This window comes from Trichechus manatus, unplaced genomic scaffold (genome assembly GCF_000243295.1).
Source record: "Trichechus manatus latirostris isolate Lorelei unplaced genomic scaffold, TriManLat1.0 scaffold00212, whole genome shotgun sequence".
In the NCBI taxonomy this organism is placed as follows: Eukaryota; Metazoa; Chordata; class Mammalia; order Sirenia; family Trichechidae; genus Trichechus; species Trichechus manatus.
In genome coordinates, this window is record NW_004444148.1 from 79,803 (window position 1) to 96,517 (window position 16,715).

The window sequence follows — 16,715 nt, forward strand, 5'->3', positions numbered from 1 at the left end:
ATTCTTCCAATTTTTTGTCCATATTTTCCATGAATTTGTCTATTTTTTCCTCATGTTTGTCTGCTTGCCTCAGTTCTTGGAGAATTCTGAGTATTAGAGATTTGAATTCCCTATCATGTAGTTCTAGTGCATTTTCTTCCAGAGGAAAGTCATCTGGTGTTTTATTTTGGACGCTTACTGGAACCATCCTGTCCTGTTTTTGTAAATGTTTTAATATTGTCTGCTGTCTTCGGGGCATTCAGTATTTATTTTTCTTGATTATTGATTGTAGATTTATTTGTTTCATCCCTTTTTTAAAAAAAATTTGACTATGTCTGAGCAGGCAGACTGTGTGTTCTTTGTTGTCTGTTCGTCTGTGGGCACAATACTTCTCGCCTCCTTCTTCAATTAGGAGGGTCAATCACTCAGATATGGTACGTCAGGGCAGGTCCAGCTGAAGAGGAGCCACTGGACAGGTTTTCTGTGGCGCCCACTACAGCCACCAGAGCGGGTCGGCAATCCGTGCAGGGCAGGTTCCAGTAGGCCGTGCCTGTGCTGCTTGGTTGTGTGATGTCAAATGCACAGTGCAGGCAGGCAGGATGCAGCAGGGAGACCGTTATGTGTGGAGCCAAGATGGATGTGGTAGAGAGGAGAGAGGAACAGGAGCCAAAAACATACAAACAAACAAAAAAGAATGCTAGGGGAGCTTGCCATTGGAGTGGAGAGACGAGAGACTATGAAATGGAGAAAAACAGAAAGAGAAGGAAGAAGAAAAGAAAAGAATGAATAAATAAGAATCAGAAAGGTTAAAGAACTGTAAAGTTCCCAGGGATCCCACCGGTGTAGCTATGAGGTCTGGGGAAGTCGCTCTCAGGTGTTGCAGCACAGCCTGGCCAGAAGGCGCAGAAGTATACAATTCCAGGTATTCAGGGAACAGAAAGAGAAGGAAGATATAGAGAGATAAGAAACTGAGCAATGAAGAAAGACAAAAAGGGAAAAAGAGGAAAAAGAAAAGAAAACAAATTAAAAAAAAAACAAAAAACAAGACAGGCCCCCAAGGAAACAGGAAAAAAAAAAAACCCAACATAAAAAGAAATGCTCTCAGGGATCCCTCTGCACATCTGTGGAAGCCGAAGGGGAGTCTCCCTGTCACGGAGCTCAGCTTGGCCAGAAAGGGCTCCCAACTCAAGAAAACGAAAAGAAATCAAACAAACAATTCAAAACAAACAAACGAACAAAAGCCCTGGGGTCTCACCAGCGTGGCAGCCCAAACTGGGAAGCAGCTCCACACTCGAATGGAGCTCCACAGCCCCTCAGGAAGACACAAAGATGGCGCACGGAGCGAGGTGCTTGAGCGAAAGGAGGGGGAGGTGGGGAGAGGCAAGGAAGAAATAAAAAGAAGCGGAAAAAAAGCAACACCAGCAGCCAACAAATGGCACTCAGAGAGCCACCCGTGCGGGTGTGTGGAATCCAAGTAGCAGCTGTTTCCTAGTCAAGAGACTGTGGCCACAGGAAGCAGAGGAGGCCGAGTCGGGGTGAAGAATGGTGGGGAGTGGGAAAGCGTATATCGCCAATTACCGGTTGTTTTGTCTCCCTCTGGAAGCTCCATGAGGCTGCTTTCTCGTACCCTGTTTGCTGGTCTCCGATTGGAGTCCAAGATGGCGGATCCCCGCTGCGTTAGCTGGTAGGGGACCTCTGCATGAATCTCTCCTCCCTCTCTGTTCTCTCTCAGTTTTCTCACTCCATTTGGTGCTTGGCTGAGTTCTTTATCTCTTCATTTGATGTTTTAGGGTTTCAGGATTGTTGTATTCTCTGTTCGGCTTAGTTTTTCGGATCTTCGCTGTGGAGGGATGGTGTGGTGCTTCTGCCTAGAGCGCCATTTTGCCGGACCAGCTGTTCATTTTTTTTAATAGCTATATAATAGTCTACTTAATGTGTGTGCCAAAATTTATGTAACCAATGCACTATAAATGAATATTTGTGTTGTTTCGAATCTTTTGCATATTGGCTCATATTTGTTGGACTAGGCTTACTATAAGTCAGGCATAGTGCTAATTGCTTTATTTGAATTTTCTCATTTAATATAACAATCCTAACAGGACTGGCAATATTTCATTCTGTTTTATATAAGTTGCCGTGAGTCAAAGCTGACGAAATGCTAACTAACAGAAACAACAGCAATTATTTCCATTTTTCAGATAAGGAAACAGGGTCAGTGAGACCAAGTACCTTGCACAACATTTGAACCCAGACCGCCTTGGAGCACATATCTGTACCAGTGAAATGCAAATTAATGCCTGATACCTGTCTCTCACCATCCCTCAGGAAAATTCCTACTATGAGTTTGTGACTGCCCTCCACTGGTTTCTAAGATTTAAAAAAAAATTTTTTTTTTATTGTACTTTAGATGAAGGTTTACAGAGCAAATAGTTTCTCATTAAACAGTCAGTACACATGTTGTTTTATGACATTGGTTAACAACCCCACGACATGTCAACACTCTCCCTTCTTGACCTTGGAGGACTTTTTTTTGGTGAAAATATACATAGCCAAAGTTGTACCATTTCAAAAGTTTCGACATGTACAATTCAGTGACATCAATTACATTCTTCCGGTTGTGCTGCTATTCTCACTATCCTTTTCCAAATTATTCCATCACCAGATTTTTAAACATACATTTGAAGAGTTTTCAGGATTCAAGACTTCGACTTCTTTCTTGCCCTGTGGAATACGTAATGGTGAATCTGATAGTAAAACATACTTGTTTAAAGATAGTCTATGGGGGTAAAGCTTGAGATTTATGGGACAGCCTGATATTTTCTGAAAGTGGTTGATTTTTACTTTAGGGCTTTTGTATGCTGAGCTCTTGACGGACGTTTTTCCCCCTGTTCAGGCACCCCAAGTTTAAAGTGTAGCTCAAATAAATGATTTGATCCTTTGATAGTCGTTCTTCCTCTGCAGGATTTTTCATAATGCAGTTGCAGAACCACTGAAGTTTGTGCATTCTATATCTTCCTTCTTAGAGCTGTTTAACTAAATTCAAATTTAAACCAAATAAAATCTATTTTGGACTTGCAGGCTACTGCTACAATATAGATAAATGAAAACCCAGATGACATTCCAAAACCCTAACAGATCCAGGACTTCTTCTAAATTTAGCAAGTACTTACCATTGTGGAAAACCATCACGACAAAATGTCTTATCTCCTCATCATTGTAATTTGATCCTTGTCATCTGCAACCATCAGGGCCACCAGTGCAGAGGTTTGTCCAGTGTTGTAACAGGCAATGACATCTGTCCAAAAGGAAAGTGTGAAGTCATGTAAATATTTCTTCATCTATTTAAATCTTAAACAACATTTTAATGAAGGACTAGATGCCAACAGGGAGTATTACTCTACTAACCTCACTTTATATTAGTGCACAGATCACAGCAGTTAATGCAGTGCTACCAGCCGAAATAGGCAGCATCTCATTAAATGTAATGCTAAAGCATTTAACAATCATTATTTGAATTCTTCCTTTAAATAAGGCTTTTCCTGACAGCCCCCTTTCATTCTCAAACTGTTCAGACAGTGTTTGAACACTGTTTAATAGAACAAGAGGTACCACCTGGTGTACTTATTAGCTTTGTGAGCCCTTGACTGGGAGCTTAAGAAGGGTCAATGCATCCCCCTCCCTCCTGGGTGTTTTAACTCCAGAACCTAAAGCTGAGTTCAATAGTCTTTTACTCATGCCTGCCACTAGGGGGTACTGTTGCTTCTTTGCTCCAATTTCCGACGGTTTGATTCCGATCAGATCAGTTCAACGTCAGAGAGAAAAGGAAGCTTTCCTCTTCTCCAGTGAGTTTGTTGTCTTAAGCCCCTAGAGTCGTCCCCAGCTGAATATGTTGGGACAATTCAGAACATAATAAAATGGCTAGTGAATGAAAAATGTTTTCAAATAGCTCTCCGAGGTGGACCAGAACAGTTTCCTGATACCCTCGGTGACCTTGTAGTTTCATCAGAGCCCAAGGATGTTAACAGTTTTTGAGGTGCCACCAAAGCAAATGAGGACAAATGGGGAGTAGGGAGTATGTTGTAGCAGGAGATGGGGAGAAGTCTGTGCCCTTGCTGATCCTCCCCCTGTCAGGCAGAAATCTGCTTCTCCCTCTATGATCCACTGTTGGCTCAGGCACCATTTGCCAAAGCATGACCCCTGGAATACAGGTTTTGGGGGTTATTAGAAATATAAATTCTGGAGTCAGGTAAATTTGGGAAACTCTGGGTTGAACAAAGTTAAAAAAATTTTATTCAGTGTAGAGCTTTTCAGAACATTTAATATACAAAGCACTGTGCTTTGTGAATCTCCAAGGTCAGGCATTTGCTAGAGGTAGACTCTGTAACAGTGGTTCTCAACCAAGGGACATTTGGCAATACCTGGAGACATTTTGGTTATCATAACTGGGGGCAGTAACCAGGATGTAGCAAAACAGGACAGAGGACATGGGATGGTTCCCTCCCCTCCACAGCAAAGAATTGTTCTTGTTGTTAGGTGCCATCGAGTTGGTTCCGACTCATAGTGATGTACAACAGAAAGAAACACTGCCCAGTCCTGTGCTATCCTCATAATTGTTGCTATGTTTGAGCTCGTTGTTGCAGCCACTGGGTCAATACATTTCATTGAGGGTCTTCCTCTTTTTCATTGACCCTCTACAGCAAAAAATTATCTAGGCCAAAATAACAATAGTTTGGAGGTTGAGAAATCCTGCTCTATAGTATACAGTTTCTTACACTTACTTTACCCAAATGTTATTTTTTTCTTTCTTGAAGTGTCTTGCAGCATGAGAGTTCTGCAGCAAATATGTTGGAAAATGCTGCTCTAAGTTTATCAACCATATCCTAATTGCCAAATGGCATGGTCTTCCCTCAATACTGATTTTCTTTGCCCTCCATATGGCATTTGTCATTGTTGACTGACCTTTTCTTCTTGAAATTCTCATGAAATGGCTTGACACTGCATTGTTTTTGTTTTCCTGCTCCTTCTGTAACCTCTCTCTTCCTTTTGACTCCTTCTTCTTCCTGCTTCCTGATTAGGGGCATTTCTTTCAGTGTTTTACTTCATTGTGATCAGTCTCTGTAAGATCTCATATATTCCCATGATTTCAGTAATATATCTTCATGCCAGTGACTCCAACTATATTCCTATCCACATAGTTCTTCCCAAAGAGATCTACATTTCAAGTTACATGTTGGATGTTTTCTCCAAAATCAAAAAAGAAAAAAACAGTCCCCTCTCCAAAACATCTCTTCTTCTTTGACTTCCTACTTATCTGCTCCTTTAATTTGTTCTTAAATTCTTCCAGTTCTCTCAGTCAATCAGACTTGAAACCGTGTTCAATCAGATACAAAGACTTGTGAATTCTTCCAGTTCTTTTGCCTATCCCTTCCTAAATGAGGTCCTGAGTGTGCTTTGTCTGAACTACTGAAATAGATTCCAACTCACTCTTCCTGCTTTCCCACTTTACCCCTTGCATGTAATCTGCACACGACTCCTGTGTCACTCATCTTAAAACACCACTTCGATCTTGTCATATCCTTTTAAAAAACTTCCGGTGAGTTCCTACTGCACGCTGAGTAAAATCCACACAACTTATGTTGGTGATCAGACTTCACACAGTCTGGCTTCCATCTCTATTTAAAGCCTTTGTTCCAATGGCTCCTTCATTGAAAATCCAAACAGAAGACACACTGTTTATGTGAGAGCAAAGATGTGGAGATGGGAGAGTGCAAGACACTTGGAGAAAGGTAGTTTTTTAAAAAATTTTTAAAGTTATAAAATCTATGGGCTAACTGAGCTGAACACTTCAAGCTCTAAATGCTTGTAGCTACATTTACATGCCTGTGAATCACCCCTTAGGTTGAGTATACTCTATAAACGGGCTGATATGTTTCTTACAGCTTATAAGGGATGAAGAAAAAAGAAGGCTAGAAGACGTCTACCATCCCTTCTGCTTGTCAAAGCTCACAGCCCATCACACTTATATATCCTCAGGAAATATTTGTTGAATTTAAAATGAACAAATTAATTCATAAGTGAATGAATGGAAAGCTATTGTAGCAAATGTTATTTCTATCCTGCTCATACCCCCTCAGCATTTACCTCTACATGAGAAAGGGAAATACTGAAAAAACTGCAAATATCTGCAACTCTCTACATAAGGACTTTTTTTGTGGCTGTAGGTTTATGCTCAGCCTGCTCACAGGGCAAGCTGAAAGTGCCAGAAAGTCAATGCCTCCAGAAGCTGCTTAACCAATGATGGACAGGGTATTGGTGAATAAATGCTCCAGTATGCTTACTGTTGAATAGGAAAATTAATAACAGACCTCTTACTTTGATTTTTAGGTTTTTCTTATCCACAAAACCAAATATTAACCATAAAAAGCCTGACCCAAATTTCAAAAGCCTGCCAGAGCCTGTTCTGCAGCAATGTAAACTTGTCTTATCCTGTTTTATCTTATCCAATTCCGACTTATAGTGACCCTATAGGACAGAGTAGAACTGCCCCATAGGGTTTCCAAGGAGGAGCTGGTGGATTTGAACTGCCAACGTTTTGGTTAGCAGCCAAGCTCTTAACCACTGCACCACCAGGGCTCCAAAAGAGGGAAGACAGGGTTCAATCAACCATGTTAAGATTAGATAATGATTGATCTTCTATTCTTCCTCTTTTCTCTTTATAAGCCGCATTGTATCCAGTTTCTTTGAGCCATTTGCTTTTTCTGGCATCAAAATGGTCTCCTTATATGCATATAGAATAATTGCTCAGAATAAAACTTACCTTGAAATTTTGGTGAGTTTTAATTATTCTTAACATTATCCCTTAGTTGGAATAATGACACCTGCTTTGCACTGTTTCCCAAAGCTCTTCATTGGGACTGAGCTCTCCTTGCCCACATAGTAACTTGCTTGATAAAGCACCCTTTATTGACTTCCTTCCCTTCCTAGACTCACTTCCCCACCCCTCAGGAAAAAAAAAAAACTACTTGCAATTGAATCTTTGTCTTTAGAATCTGCTTCTAGGAGAACCCATATGACGACAGCCACTGAAGGAAGAATTGCCCACTGAGTACCCAAGAAGAGTCCATGACATCTGGAATTCCTGCAGTGGAATTTGAATAAAAAAATTATTTCTTTCAGGAATCAAGGGTTGTCCTCTGTGGCAAAAGTTTCTCACACACAAATTACTAACACTTTGACCAAATGATGTGGAAGAGTGGTCTTTGGAAGGAAAATTATCCAAGTTCTTGGATACAGGAAGAAAAAGTCATTAAACCTGGAAAATATCCACTAATGGATTGTTTACTTATAAAATTAGTCTCAGCTCAAATTTCCTTTCCTACTTCACACTTATATTTATCCTAGCCATAATGTCTTCGCAGTGATTGTCAAACAATGCAAATAAAACAATAGCTCAATTCAACAGGAAATCTGAAATTTTGCAAAAGATGCAAATTTCATGAAATCATGAAAATGTTGTTGGAGAACTGCTAGAATTAATGCAAAGTCATGGACAAATGAGGATCTGGCGGAATAAGATGAGGTAACAAGTGAAGATGATGATCCATGATAAAAACTATACAACAGAATGATCTAAATATCAAAAAACTAAGGGAGGCTCTTGGGAAAATTTGGTGATTCCCTCAAATGTGTTTGCAAAAATGATGGTCTTTATGATCATGGTATGAAAGTGGAAGCATGAAGAGCTGCATATTGTATTGTTATGCTATATTTTTTAAGAAAAAAAAATTCCATTCCAGAATGTTCCACTTAAATTTTGAGTGAAAGAACTGCATTTAGATCTTTTTCCCACTAATCTCAAAGTCTGATGTATAGCACCGTTTAAGAGAATCATGAAAACATCTGCTTAGTTCAGAAGTTGAGACAGGAAGGAGGCTTATCTCTTGCCTTACATACAGAATGTCCTTTGGTTGAAAATCACTTAAACACTGATCTGAGAACATTTGCTGCTGCCTTTTCTGATTTACAGATATGATTCTCAGAATTATAGTTCCAAACAGTCCCAGCTGGCTCTAACTAAGGCCTAAGTCATTGATAAAATGCATTTGGCTTTAAGACATAGGCTAAGTACAGGGGCAGGCTCTTTGTGTCCCTGGAGAATCTGGTTGGGGTAGGAGCTAAGTCACAAGATGACTTGTTCTGTATGTGAGTGCCAAGTTAATCCACATCAGGGAGAGACACAGGGAGGCTGACTGCTGGGCTTATCCTGCTTTTGAAAAACTCACCCAGAGCCTACAGAGGAAAATTTTCTCCTCTTTTCTGCCCCAAATATTTTCCCAAACATGAAGGTAAGATAATAATTTCATTCCTTTTGCAAATGAAGCTATCTCAAAAGGCAGTGGTGATTTTTAAAAACCTTATTCGAATATATTTAGGAGTTCAGCCAAAGTGAATTGCTTTTTCTTATCTTGGATTTAAATTGCTGGTTTAGAAGGCTGGGAATCAAGAATTGGAGACAGTGTTTATGAAAATCCCAAGACAGCCACAAAGAAATACAATAATACTGTTGTTATTTCTTCAGGAGAAAATTCCATCTGTGTATTTTTGTGCTTGAAATGGAGCCATGCAATGGGGCCCCATGATTTGATCTATCTGGCTAAGAACCTCATATAAAAGTGGATTTGAGGACTTGAGACTTTAGAATTTGGAATCCGGGATAAGAGGACCAGGATTGTGAGAACAGAAGATACAGGTAGATAGAATGAAACTAGTGGTTTACCAAATACTCATGTTGGTCATACAAAATGGCCAATGCTTAAAAAAAAAAAAAAATGCTATTAAATGAAAGACAAGGCCAAAGACAGACATCACCATCATAGACTGGGTTTCTAGGATGTAAAGAAAGTTGAAATTATTATTGCAATTTTATTATTACAAATTTTGGTATTTAAACTAAAAAATTTTTTAATTATATTGCTTGAACAACAATTTCTCAGCACTGTCAGCTTTAGACTGCTCCCACAGTTAGTACGCTGTCTATTTGTAATACTGAATCCACGCTCACTTTCCCCTGGGGTTGGACGAGGGGTGAGATACCAGTTTTGAATAACTCATGGCTTATGTGGAGTTAAATAATTCAAAATTAAACACAACTGGCAAAGTTAATTTGTATAATGTTATGATACTAGAACAGCAAGTAATGCTACAAAGTTAGAACTATGATATAATCTAATTTCTAATACTCTGCCTTGTATTTTTATTTAAATTGAGGAATTGTTAGCTCTAAAAGAATATAAAGTTCTTTCTAAAGTCATACTCTTTCCTGATAGTTGTATTAACTGTCAGTCTGTTTCCTTGTTTGTTTTATGATGAGACATCTTAGTAATTGTTTTGTATTTAAAAACGGCACTCAATCATTTATTGTTGTAGTATTTTACTGCTACAATAATAAATATACTTTTATCTCCCAAAGTTTACCCTTCAGCCAAAGATTATATAGGTCTATAAAACAAACAATAACACATATAAAGAACATGCTTCTTAGAGCAATCATGTAAATGAGACCAAATGGCTAGCACCTGCCCAAAAGCAAAGACGAGAAGGCAGGAAGGGATAGGAAAACAGAAACAATGGAAATGGGGAACCGGGGTGGAGACGGGGAGAATGTTGACATGTTGTGGGGATTGCAACCAATGTCACAAAACAATTTGTGTATAAATTGCTGAATGAGAAACTTATTTGCTCTTTGACTTTCACCTAAAGCACAATAGAAAAAATATATATTTGTTTTTATCTTTCAATTGATGATAGAAGATCAACAAATAAAGCAATTCTTTCTCTCCAAGTTGCAGGCAGAGTTGCTATCTACATTTGAAAGTAGATATTTATAGTTTTATAGTAAAACTAAAGGACATGCTTCTGTGACAGTCTTCAGAAAAGGAAAACTTGGGGAAGCCTTGGCTATCCTATCCTGAAAATGTAGTTCCTAGGTGGTGCAAATGATTAATGCACTCAGCTGCTAACTAGAAGGTTGGAGGTTCGAGTCCATCCAGGGTTGCCTTGGAAAAAAGACCTGGTGATCTACTTTGGAAAAATCAACTATTGAAAACCCTATGGAGCACAGTTCTACTCTGACACACATGGGGATGACATGATTTGGGGTCTCCATGAGTCAGGGTCAACTCAATGGCAACTGGTTTTTATGCTGAAACCAGTAGTGGTTTCCAAGACTGGCCTTTTAAGAGGGAGTGAAGCTAGAGGTGGTGGTAGGACTGGTTTGCCTTTGCATCCATGTGAACTAAACCATAGAGGTGGTCCCAGAATCACCTTGGTTGTCTCTGTGTCCCTTGGATGGGAGATCGCTTGCTTCTATGGTGTCGCAGAAAAGCTGTGGCCCAGCCTCTTACTCCATCCTCCCAGTGTTGAACCTAGGGTTTGTGGTACAGGACATCATTCCCTCACATGGGGCTTGTATACGGCCAGGCACAGTGACCTTGTGGGTTGGGGCCTCTCTGCTTCCGTGCTACATCCAGGGCTGATGTGATGTTGTCAGCTGTCTTCTACCACTTATACTGTGGTGGTGGTTGTGCCTTTAAACCAATTTCCTTTTCCTGACTATAATGCTACCTTAATGGCAAAAATAACTTTAAAATTTAAAGAAGGCAATAATATCTATTATTTCTCCAGCCAGAGATAAAAATTGTTAAAGTTTTAATCTATTTCTTTCCAGACTTTTATGTGAATATGTACACAATACATTTTATTAAATTGCTGTCAAACTGTATCTGCATCTCTTTACTCATTAATATCATAAGCATGTTGTCCTGTTTTTGGACAATCTATAAAAACATGCTTATGATGGCTGTGTAAATACTCCATCACATTATTGTGCTGCTTCACATTTCTTTATTGTTAGAGAACTTGCAAGTACATATTTATTTCTAATAAAGATGTAAGTAAAGAGATTTAAAGATCTGTCCTCTTATTCATCTATACAGTGCCGCACGTTCTGAATTTATTGATCAAGGTATTAATTAGGACAAGCTGATGAATTAGATTTGATTTTCCATACTTTTCTGGAATTTGTGCATTTATTTTGGACCCAAAATGGGCTCATGGTTCAACAAACAAACACAAGTGACCATACTTGAAACGCTGGGAGAATCACAAGATTAGAGGTAATGGTTGTAGCAGGAACACACTACAGGAAGGAGGTAGAAGGTAGTGCTCATTCCATGATAAGAAAGAAGAGAAGGGAATTCTGGAAAATGTAGTTCCAGTTTGGTTAAATTGACTCAGAGGAAATCTACCATACATTCACCACTAAGCAATCCTTTTTTAGAATCAGCTCAGATATTTGTCTATTTCTGTCATTCATGTAACGTGTATGTATCTGTGATTGTTCTAGCTTGTCCATTTGAAAATAAGCTCCCCAAAGGCAGGAATGCTAATGGCTTCCTTTTCAGCTACCCAGCTAGCAAATTTTCAAGAAATTCTCCTGGCTAATAGATTCAGAAGGCTTCCTGGTGGCGCAGTGGTTAAGTGCTCAGCTGTTAACCGAAAGGTTGGCGTTTCAAACTTACCAGCTGCGGGAGAAAGATGTGGCAGTCTGCTTCCGTAAAGACTTGGAAACCCTGAGGGGCAGTTCTACCCTGTCCTGTATGGTCTCTGTGAGTTGGAATCAACTCAGTGGCAATGGCTTTGGTTGAGTTTGGTTTAGCAGCTTCTGCCTGTATAACTCATGACCTGAATTGGCCTGTAATAAGCAGATTTTGATGGGTTAGAGTAAGGAATTCATGTATGGAAGAGAATGTATATAGCAAAATAAGATAGTGGCAAAGATACTTCTGCTTAAAAGCATAGTCCCTAAAATTTCATTAACAAGCTTGTAACAGAATGTTAAAAATTTAACGGGATGTTAACATTTTTATTTTCATAATGCCTTAGTTTTGGCTGAGGCACAAAGGCCAAGAACAATAAGTTCTCAGTACTCTCACATTTTAAAATGAGATACTGGATAGTCTATGCATTATTATAAACAAAGTAGCCCCCAATCTGTCTAGTGATGTTTAGGCTATCCCTGTTCTCAGGGCATGAAAGTAGATACTTAAAAATTGTGTGCCTTGGAGTATGGGTGTTATAGGGACTGATACACACTCACGCTTGAGAAAATCTAAAGGCACAGGCTGCCTGGCCTGCCTTGTAGCAGAGTAAATCAGCCTAGTAGTACCAGTAACAGCCTGGGCTTCCAGAATTTGGCAGGTCGAGGACATGTGCAGGTATGGACCGGATGTGGCCCTGTGGGGAGGAACCAGACTTTGGCTGTCACGGACTCTTCCTGAGAGACTGCTTGCAGGATAAAGCAACCCCAACAGACATCAGCAGTATGGAAAGGACCTCCAGGAAGTAGGCTCCAGTGAGAGCCATATGTGAGGAACAAAGCCATGAATCGTTTGTGCGGGAGAACAGAGGTTATAGATCCCCACTAGGGGATCATCCAAAGAACAGAAACTCCTCGAGGGAAAGAATCAGCACTGCACTCAAACACCCGACACACCCTGATTCACCACCAGCTGACTCCAACTGGCTCAGCCAAGCAAGAGCGTTTTTGACTCTTGCCCCTCTCACTCCTGCTGCTCTGACTTTGGGGGAAGAGGAGGAGAAGAACAAGGTGGAGGAATATTGATGTGGATCCCACCCCTCTCACATTATAGGCACCCAGGAATTGGAAATAGGAGAAAAATTTTACACTGAATGAGAAATTGTAGTTTGAATAGTAGACTGTTCTAGAATTTTTGTTGTCTGCAAAATGTGGCTATTTGTTAATGCCTGAGAGTGACTGGTAAAGCTAGGAGACAGGCTTTCCCAGGGACAGGAATAAAAATGAGTTAACATGGCTCAGAGGAAAGGCATGATGGTGAAAAGGCAAAATAATGAACTGTAGTTTATAATTAAAAAGAACATAAAAATTATGTGCTTAATGTATTCATAGCCTCCCCCACTTTTGTTACCTATTTCCAGGCTACTTAGCTCCTCGGCGCCTCTCTGTCCCTTTGGATAACCATAATAAGCTTAAAGATCTGTAGGGCCCTACAAGAACCAGAAATAGGCAAGTAGGATTTTACAATTGAAAGGAAGATACCTAATAGGAGAACTGATGATCTAGGAAGGCTAGTGGAAGGATCTAGAAGAAAACAAATTCATTTTGTAACCTGTCTCAAAAAAACAAACCCATTGTCTTCGAGTCGATTCCAACCGTAGCAACCCTATAGGATAGAGTAGAGCTGCCCCGTAGGGTTTCCAAGGAGTGGCTGGTGAATTCAAACTGCCGACCTTTGGGTCAGCAGCCAACCTCTTAACCACTGCTTCGCAACCTGTCTGGAGCCCTGGTGGCTCAGTAGTTAAGAGCTTGATATTCAGGCTTATGCTATCACATAAGGATGATCACAAAAGGCCTCAGAGGTGTATTAAACACTGAGCTAAGTACTAAGGACGTGCCTTGGGCTGTATCTCACCTTTTGATTACTCATCTTTGAAGCTCATTTCCCTTTTAGCTTCTCAGCAATCAGCACTGGGACTTCTTCCAGGCTTTCTCCCCTGTGGGTGTCCACATGGGTGCTGAAATTGCAGAGAAGGGGAGTGGAGACAGATTCAAAGATGGTGGTTCGCTAAGGAAATGTTTGAGGCTGCATATCCGCAGCACTAGAGAGAAGTCCACGACTTGGCCCAACCCCTAGTTGTTTTTCCAGAAATGAACAGTAAGACGTGGGACCAACAAAATGGTATTAAACTTTTATTTAAAATAGAAACTGAAAAGAAAACAGAATCATGTAGCCTTCCCTGTGGTTCCTTTACTCTCTTCTGCTCCCAATTCACGAATCTTGACTTAACAAATGCATTGATTTTCGACTCAATAATTGCAAGCTAAAATAATGCTTTATTGTTTTTTGTTCACCAGGCATTAAGCTTATTCATTTTGGTGGGATTTATAGGCGAGTTCCAAGTTTTTTTAAGGTGAGGTTCTTTTTTTTTTTTTGGTTGTATGTGGAAATTATCAAAAATTATGTTTTTCTGAATTGTACATGTAAAAAAATGTTAAAATGGCTAATGTTTTGTTACATATATATTTACCACAATTAAAAAATTATGTTTTTATTCTTAGGCCATTCTTTATTAAGATTTGATTTTTCCATTGCATCCTGAGTCTGTTTATACCTCCAAGAGTTTTTCTCTTTCTACATTTTTGGAAAAGGCAAGGATAACAAAAGAGTATTTTATTATTATTGTTATTTTACTTTAATTTTTTTCCCTATAAAGAAGAAACTTGAAGATTAAAAACACATCAGTGTCTTTGCTTGGCCCAGTACCATTGTGTTAACCTGAAAGTCAGAGAATTCTAGCAGACCCACAAACCCTAGAGCAGAATTTGGTCTTTGAATATAATCTTTGCAAAACATCATTTGGACATCAAAGGCTGAGAGTTTTTAAAGGAAATAGTTTTATCCTCTCATGAGTCCTGGAAGAAAAGCTATCATCATTCACCCATGGCCTTGTTTTGCTTTCATTCTCAGTTTGATGGGACAGAGCCAGTTCAGTTCATTTTATCCAACTCTTGGACCATGTGTCCGGCACTGTGCTAGGTTCTAGGGAGACAAAGAGGAATAAGACTTCACTGAGAGGCTACTGGGTGATTCAGAGTTTGAAAGAGCTCATTTCAATACGAATGTGATAAGGGTTTGAGAGAGGCCTGCACAGGGTGCCATGGTAGATGAGACTAAGCCAGCTTCCCTTGCTAAGCCTCGAGGTTTGGGGAAGACTTTGGCTTTCTCTTGGACATAAAATAGACAAGAGTAAGTTGAGATTGTTTAAGCGTCGAAAATCCTAAGGTATTTGGATGATTGGTGCCATATTAGAGATATGGCAGAGGTAATGTTAAAATCTACAGGCTAGCAAGATTGGTGGCAGAGAAACACCTGAGACACACGCGATTCTGGAATGGGACTCAGTATTTTCAGGGTAACTTGACAGGCTTAAGGAAGGTGAGAATCACCTTGACTGTCTCTAAGTCTAAGAATGTGCTCAAAACCCAGAGAGCAGAAATCCTGGTTCCTTTATCCTTGGAAGAGCATGGTTTTAGGCAAGACTTCCTGAATCTCTTAGGACTAACCCAGGTAGCTTTCCCCAGAGGGCCAGAGCTGAGCATTGTATGAGAAGTCAGAAACCTGCTTTACTCTTTATTTTCCAATTTAAGTCAACTCTATTTTCTACATGTACTTGATTTGTGTGCAGTTGTTTAAACTCAAGTTGCCTCCTGCTTGGGTGTGTACTTGAAAAGTGGGTGGGGGTTAGGGGAGTGGAGGAAGGGCATTTAAAAATAATTTCCTGTCCATTTAGTCTCTGCCATTTTTTAGTTTTCCACTCTTCATAGGGTCTTTTTAAAAATATGTATATAATTTACTTTATTTTTGTGTTTGTTGTTGTTCAGAATATGCACAGCAAAATATACACCAATTCAACAGTTTCTACATGCACAATTCAGTGACATCAATTACATTCTTCCAGTTGTGCAATTATTCTCATCCTCCTTTTTCAAGATGTTCCTCCCCCATTTATGTAAACTCACTGCCCCTTAAGGTTCCTATCTAATCTTTTGAGTTGCTGTTGTCAATTTGATCCCATATAGATAAGCCTTAAAAGAGCATAATAATAGTTCCGGCAAAATGGCGCTCTAGGCAGAAGCACCACGCTGTCCCTCCACAGAAAAGATCTGAGAAACTAAGCCAAACAGAGAATACAACAATCCTGAAACCCTAAAACATCCAATGAAGAGATAAAGAACTCAGCCAAGCACCAAATGGAGTGAGAAAACTGACAGAGAATGGAGAGCGAGGAGAGATTCATGCAGAGGTCCCCTACCAGCTAACGCAGTGTGGATCTGCCATCTTGGACTCCAATCGGAGACCAGCAAACAGGGGGTACGAGAAAGAAGCCTCACGGAGCTTCCAGAGAGAGACAAAACAACCAGTAATTGGTGATATACGCTTTCCCACCCCCCACCCTTCTTCACCCCGACTTGGCCTCCTCTGCTTCCCGTGGCCACAGTCTCTTGACTAGGAAAGAGCGGCTGCTTGGATTCCACACACCGGAATGGGTGGCTCTCTGAGAGCCATTTGTTGGCTGCTGGTGTTGCTTTTTTTCCACTTCTTTTTATTTCTTCCTTGCCTCTCCCCACTTCCCCCTCCTTTCGCTCGAGTACCTCGCTCTGTGCGTCATCTTTGCTTCTTCCTGAGGGGCTGCAGAGCTCTGGTAATTTGTGATATACGCTTTCCCACACTCTACCCTTCTTCACCCACACTTGGCCCCCTCTGCTTCCCACGGACACAGTCTCTTGTCCAGAAACACCAGCCCACACTAGCTGGCTCTCTGAGTGCCATTTGTTGGCTGCTAGTGTTGCTTTTTTTTTTTTTCTGCTTCTTTTGATGTCTTACTTGACTCTCGTCACCTCCCCCTCCCTTTGCTCAAGTACCTGGCTCCATGCGCCATCTTTGCTTCTTCCTGAGGGGCTGTGGAGCTCTGTTTGAGTGTGGAGCTGCTTCCCGGTTTGGGCTGCTGCGCTGGTAGGATCCCAGGGCTTTTGTTCGTTTGTTTGTTTTGAATTGTTTGTTTGATTTCTTTTCGTTTTCTTGAGTTGGGAGCCCTTTCTGGCCAGGCTGAGCTGCGAGGCAGGGAGACTCCCCTTC

At 40.4% G+C, this 16,715-nt stretch overlaps 1 protein-coding gene across 1 annotated transcript in view; it reads left to right on the forward strand.

Annotated features, from left to right (window-relative positions):
• The window catches only part of C7 (complement C7), a 120,177-nt gene that overhangs the window by 35,941 nt on the left and 67,521 nt on the right, over positions 1-16,715 (forward strand). The window contains 1 exon segment of the mRNA XM_023742497.1: positions 13,934-13,989. Within this exon segment, the coding sequence (XP_023598265.1) occupies positions 13,934-13,989 (56 nt within the window).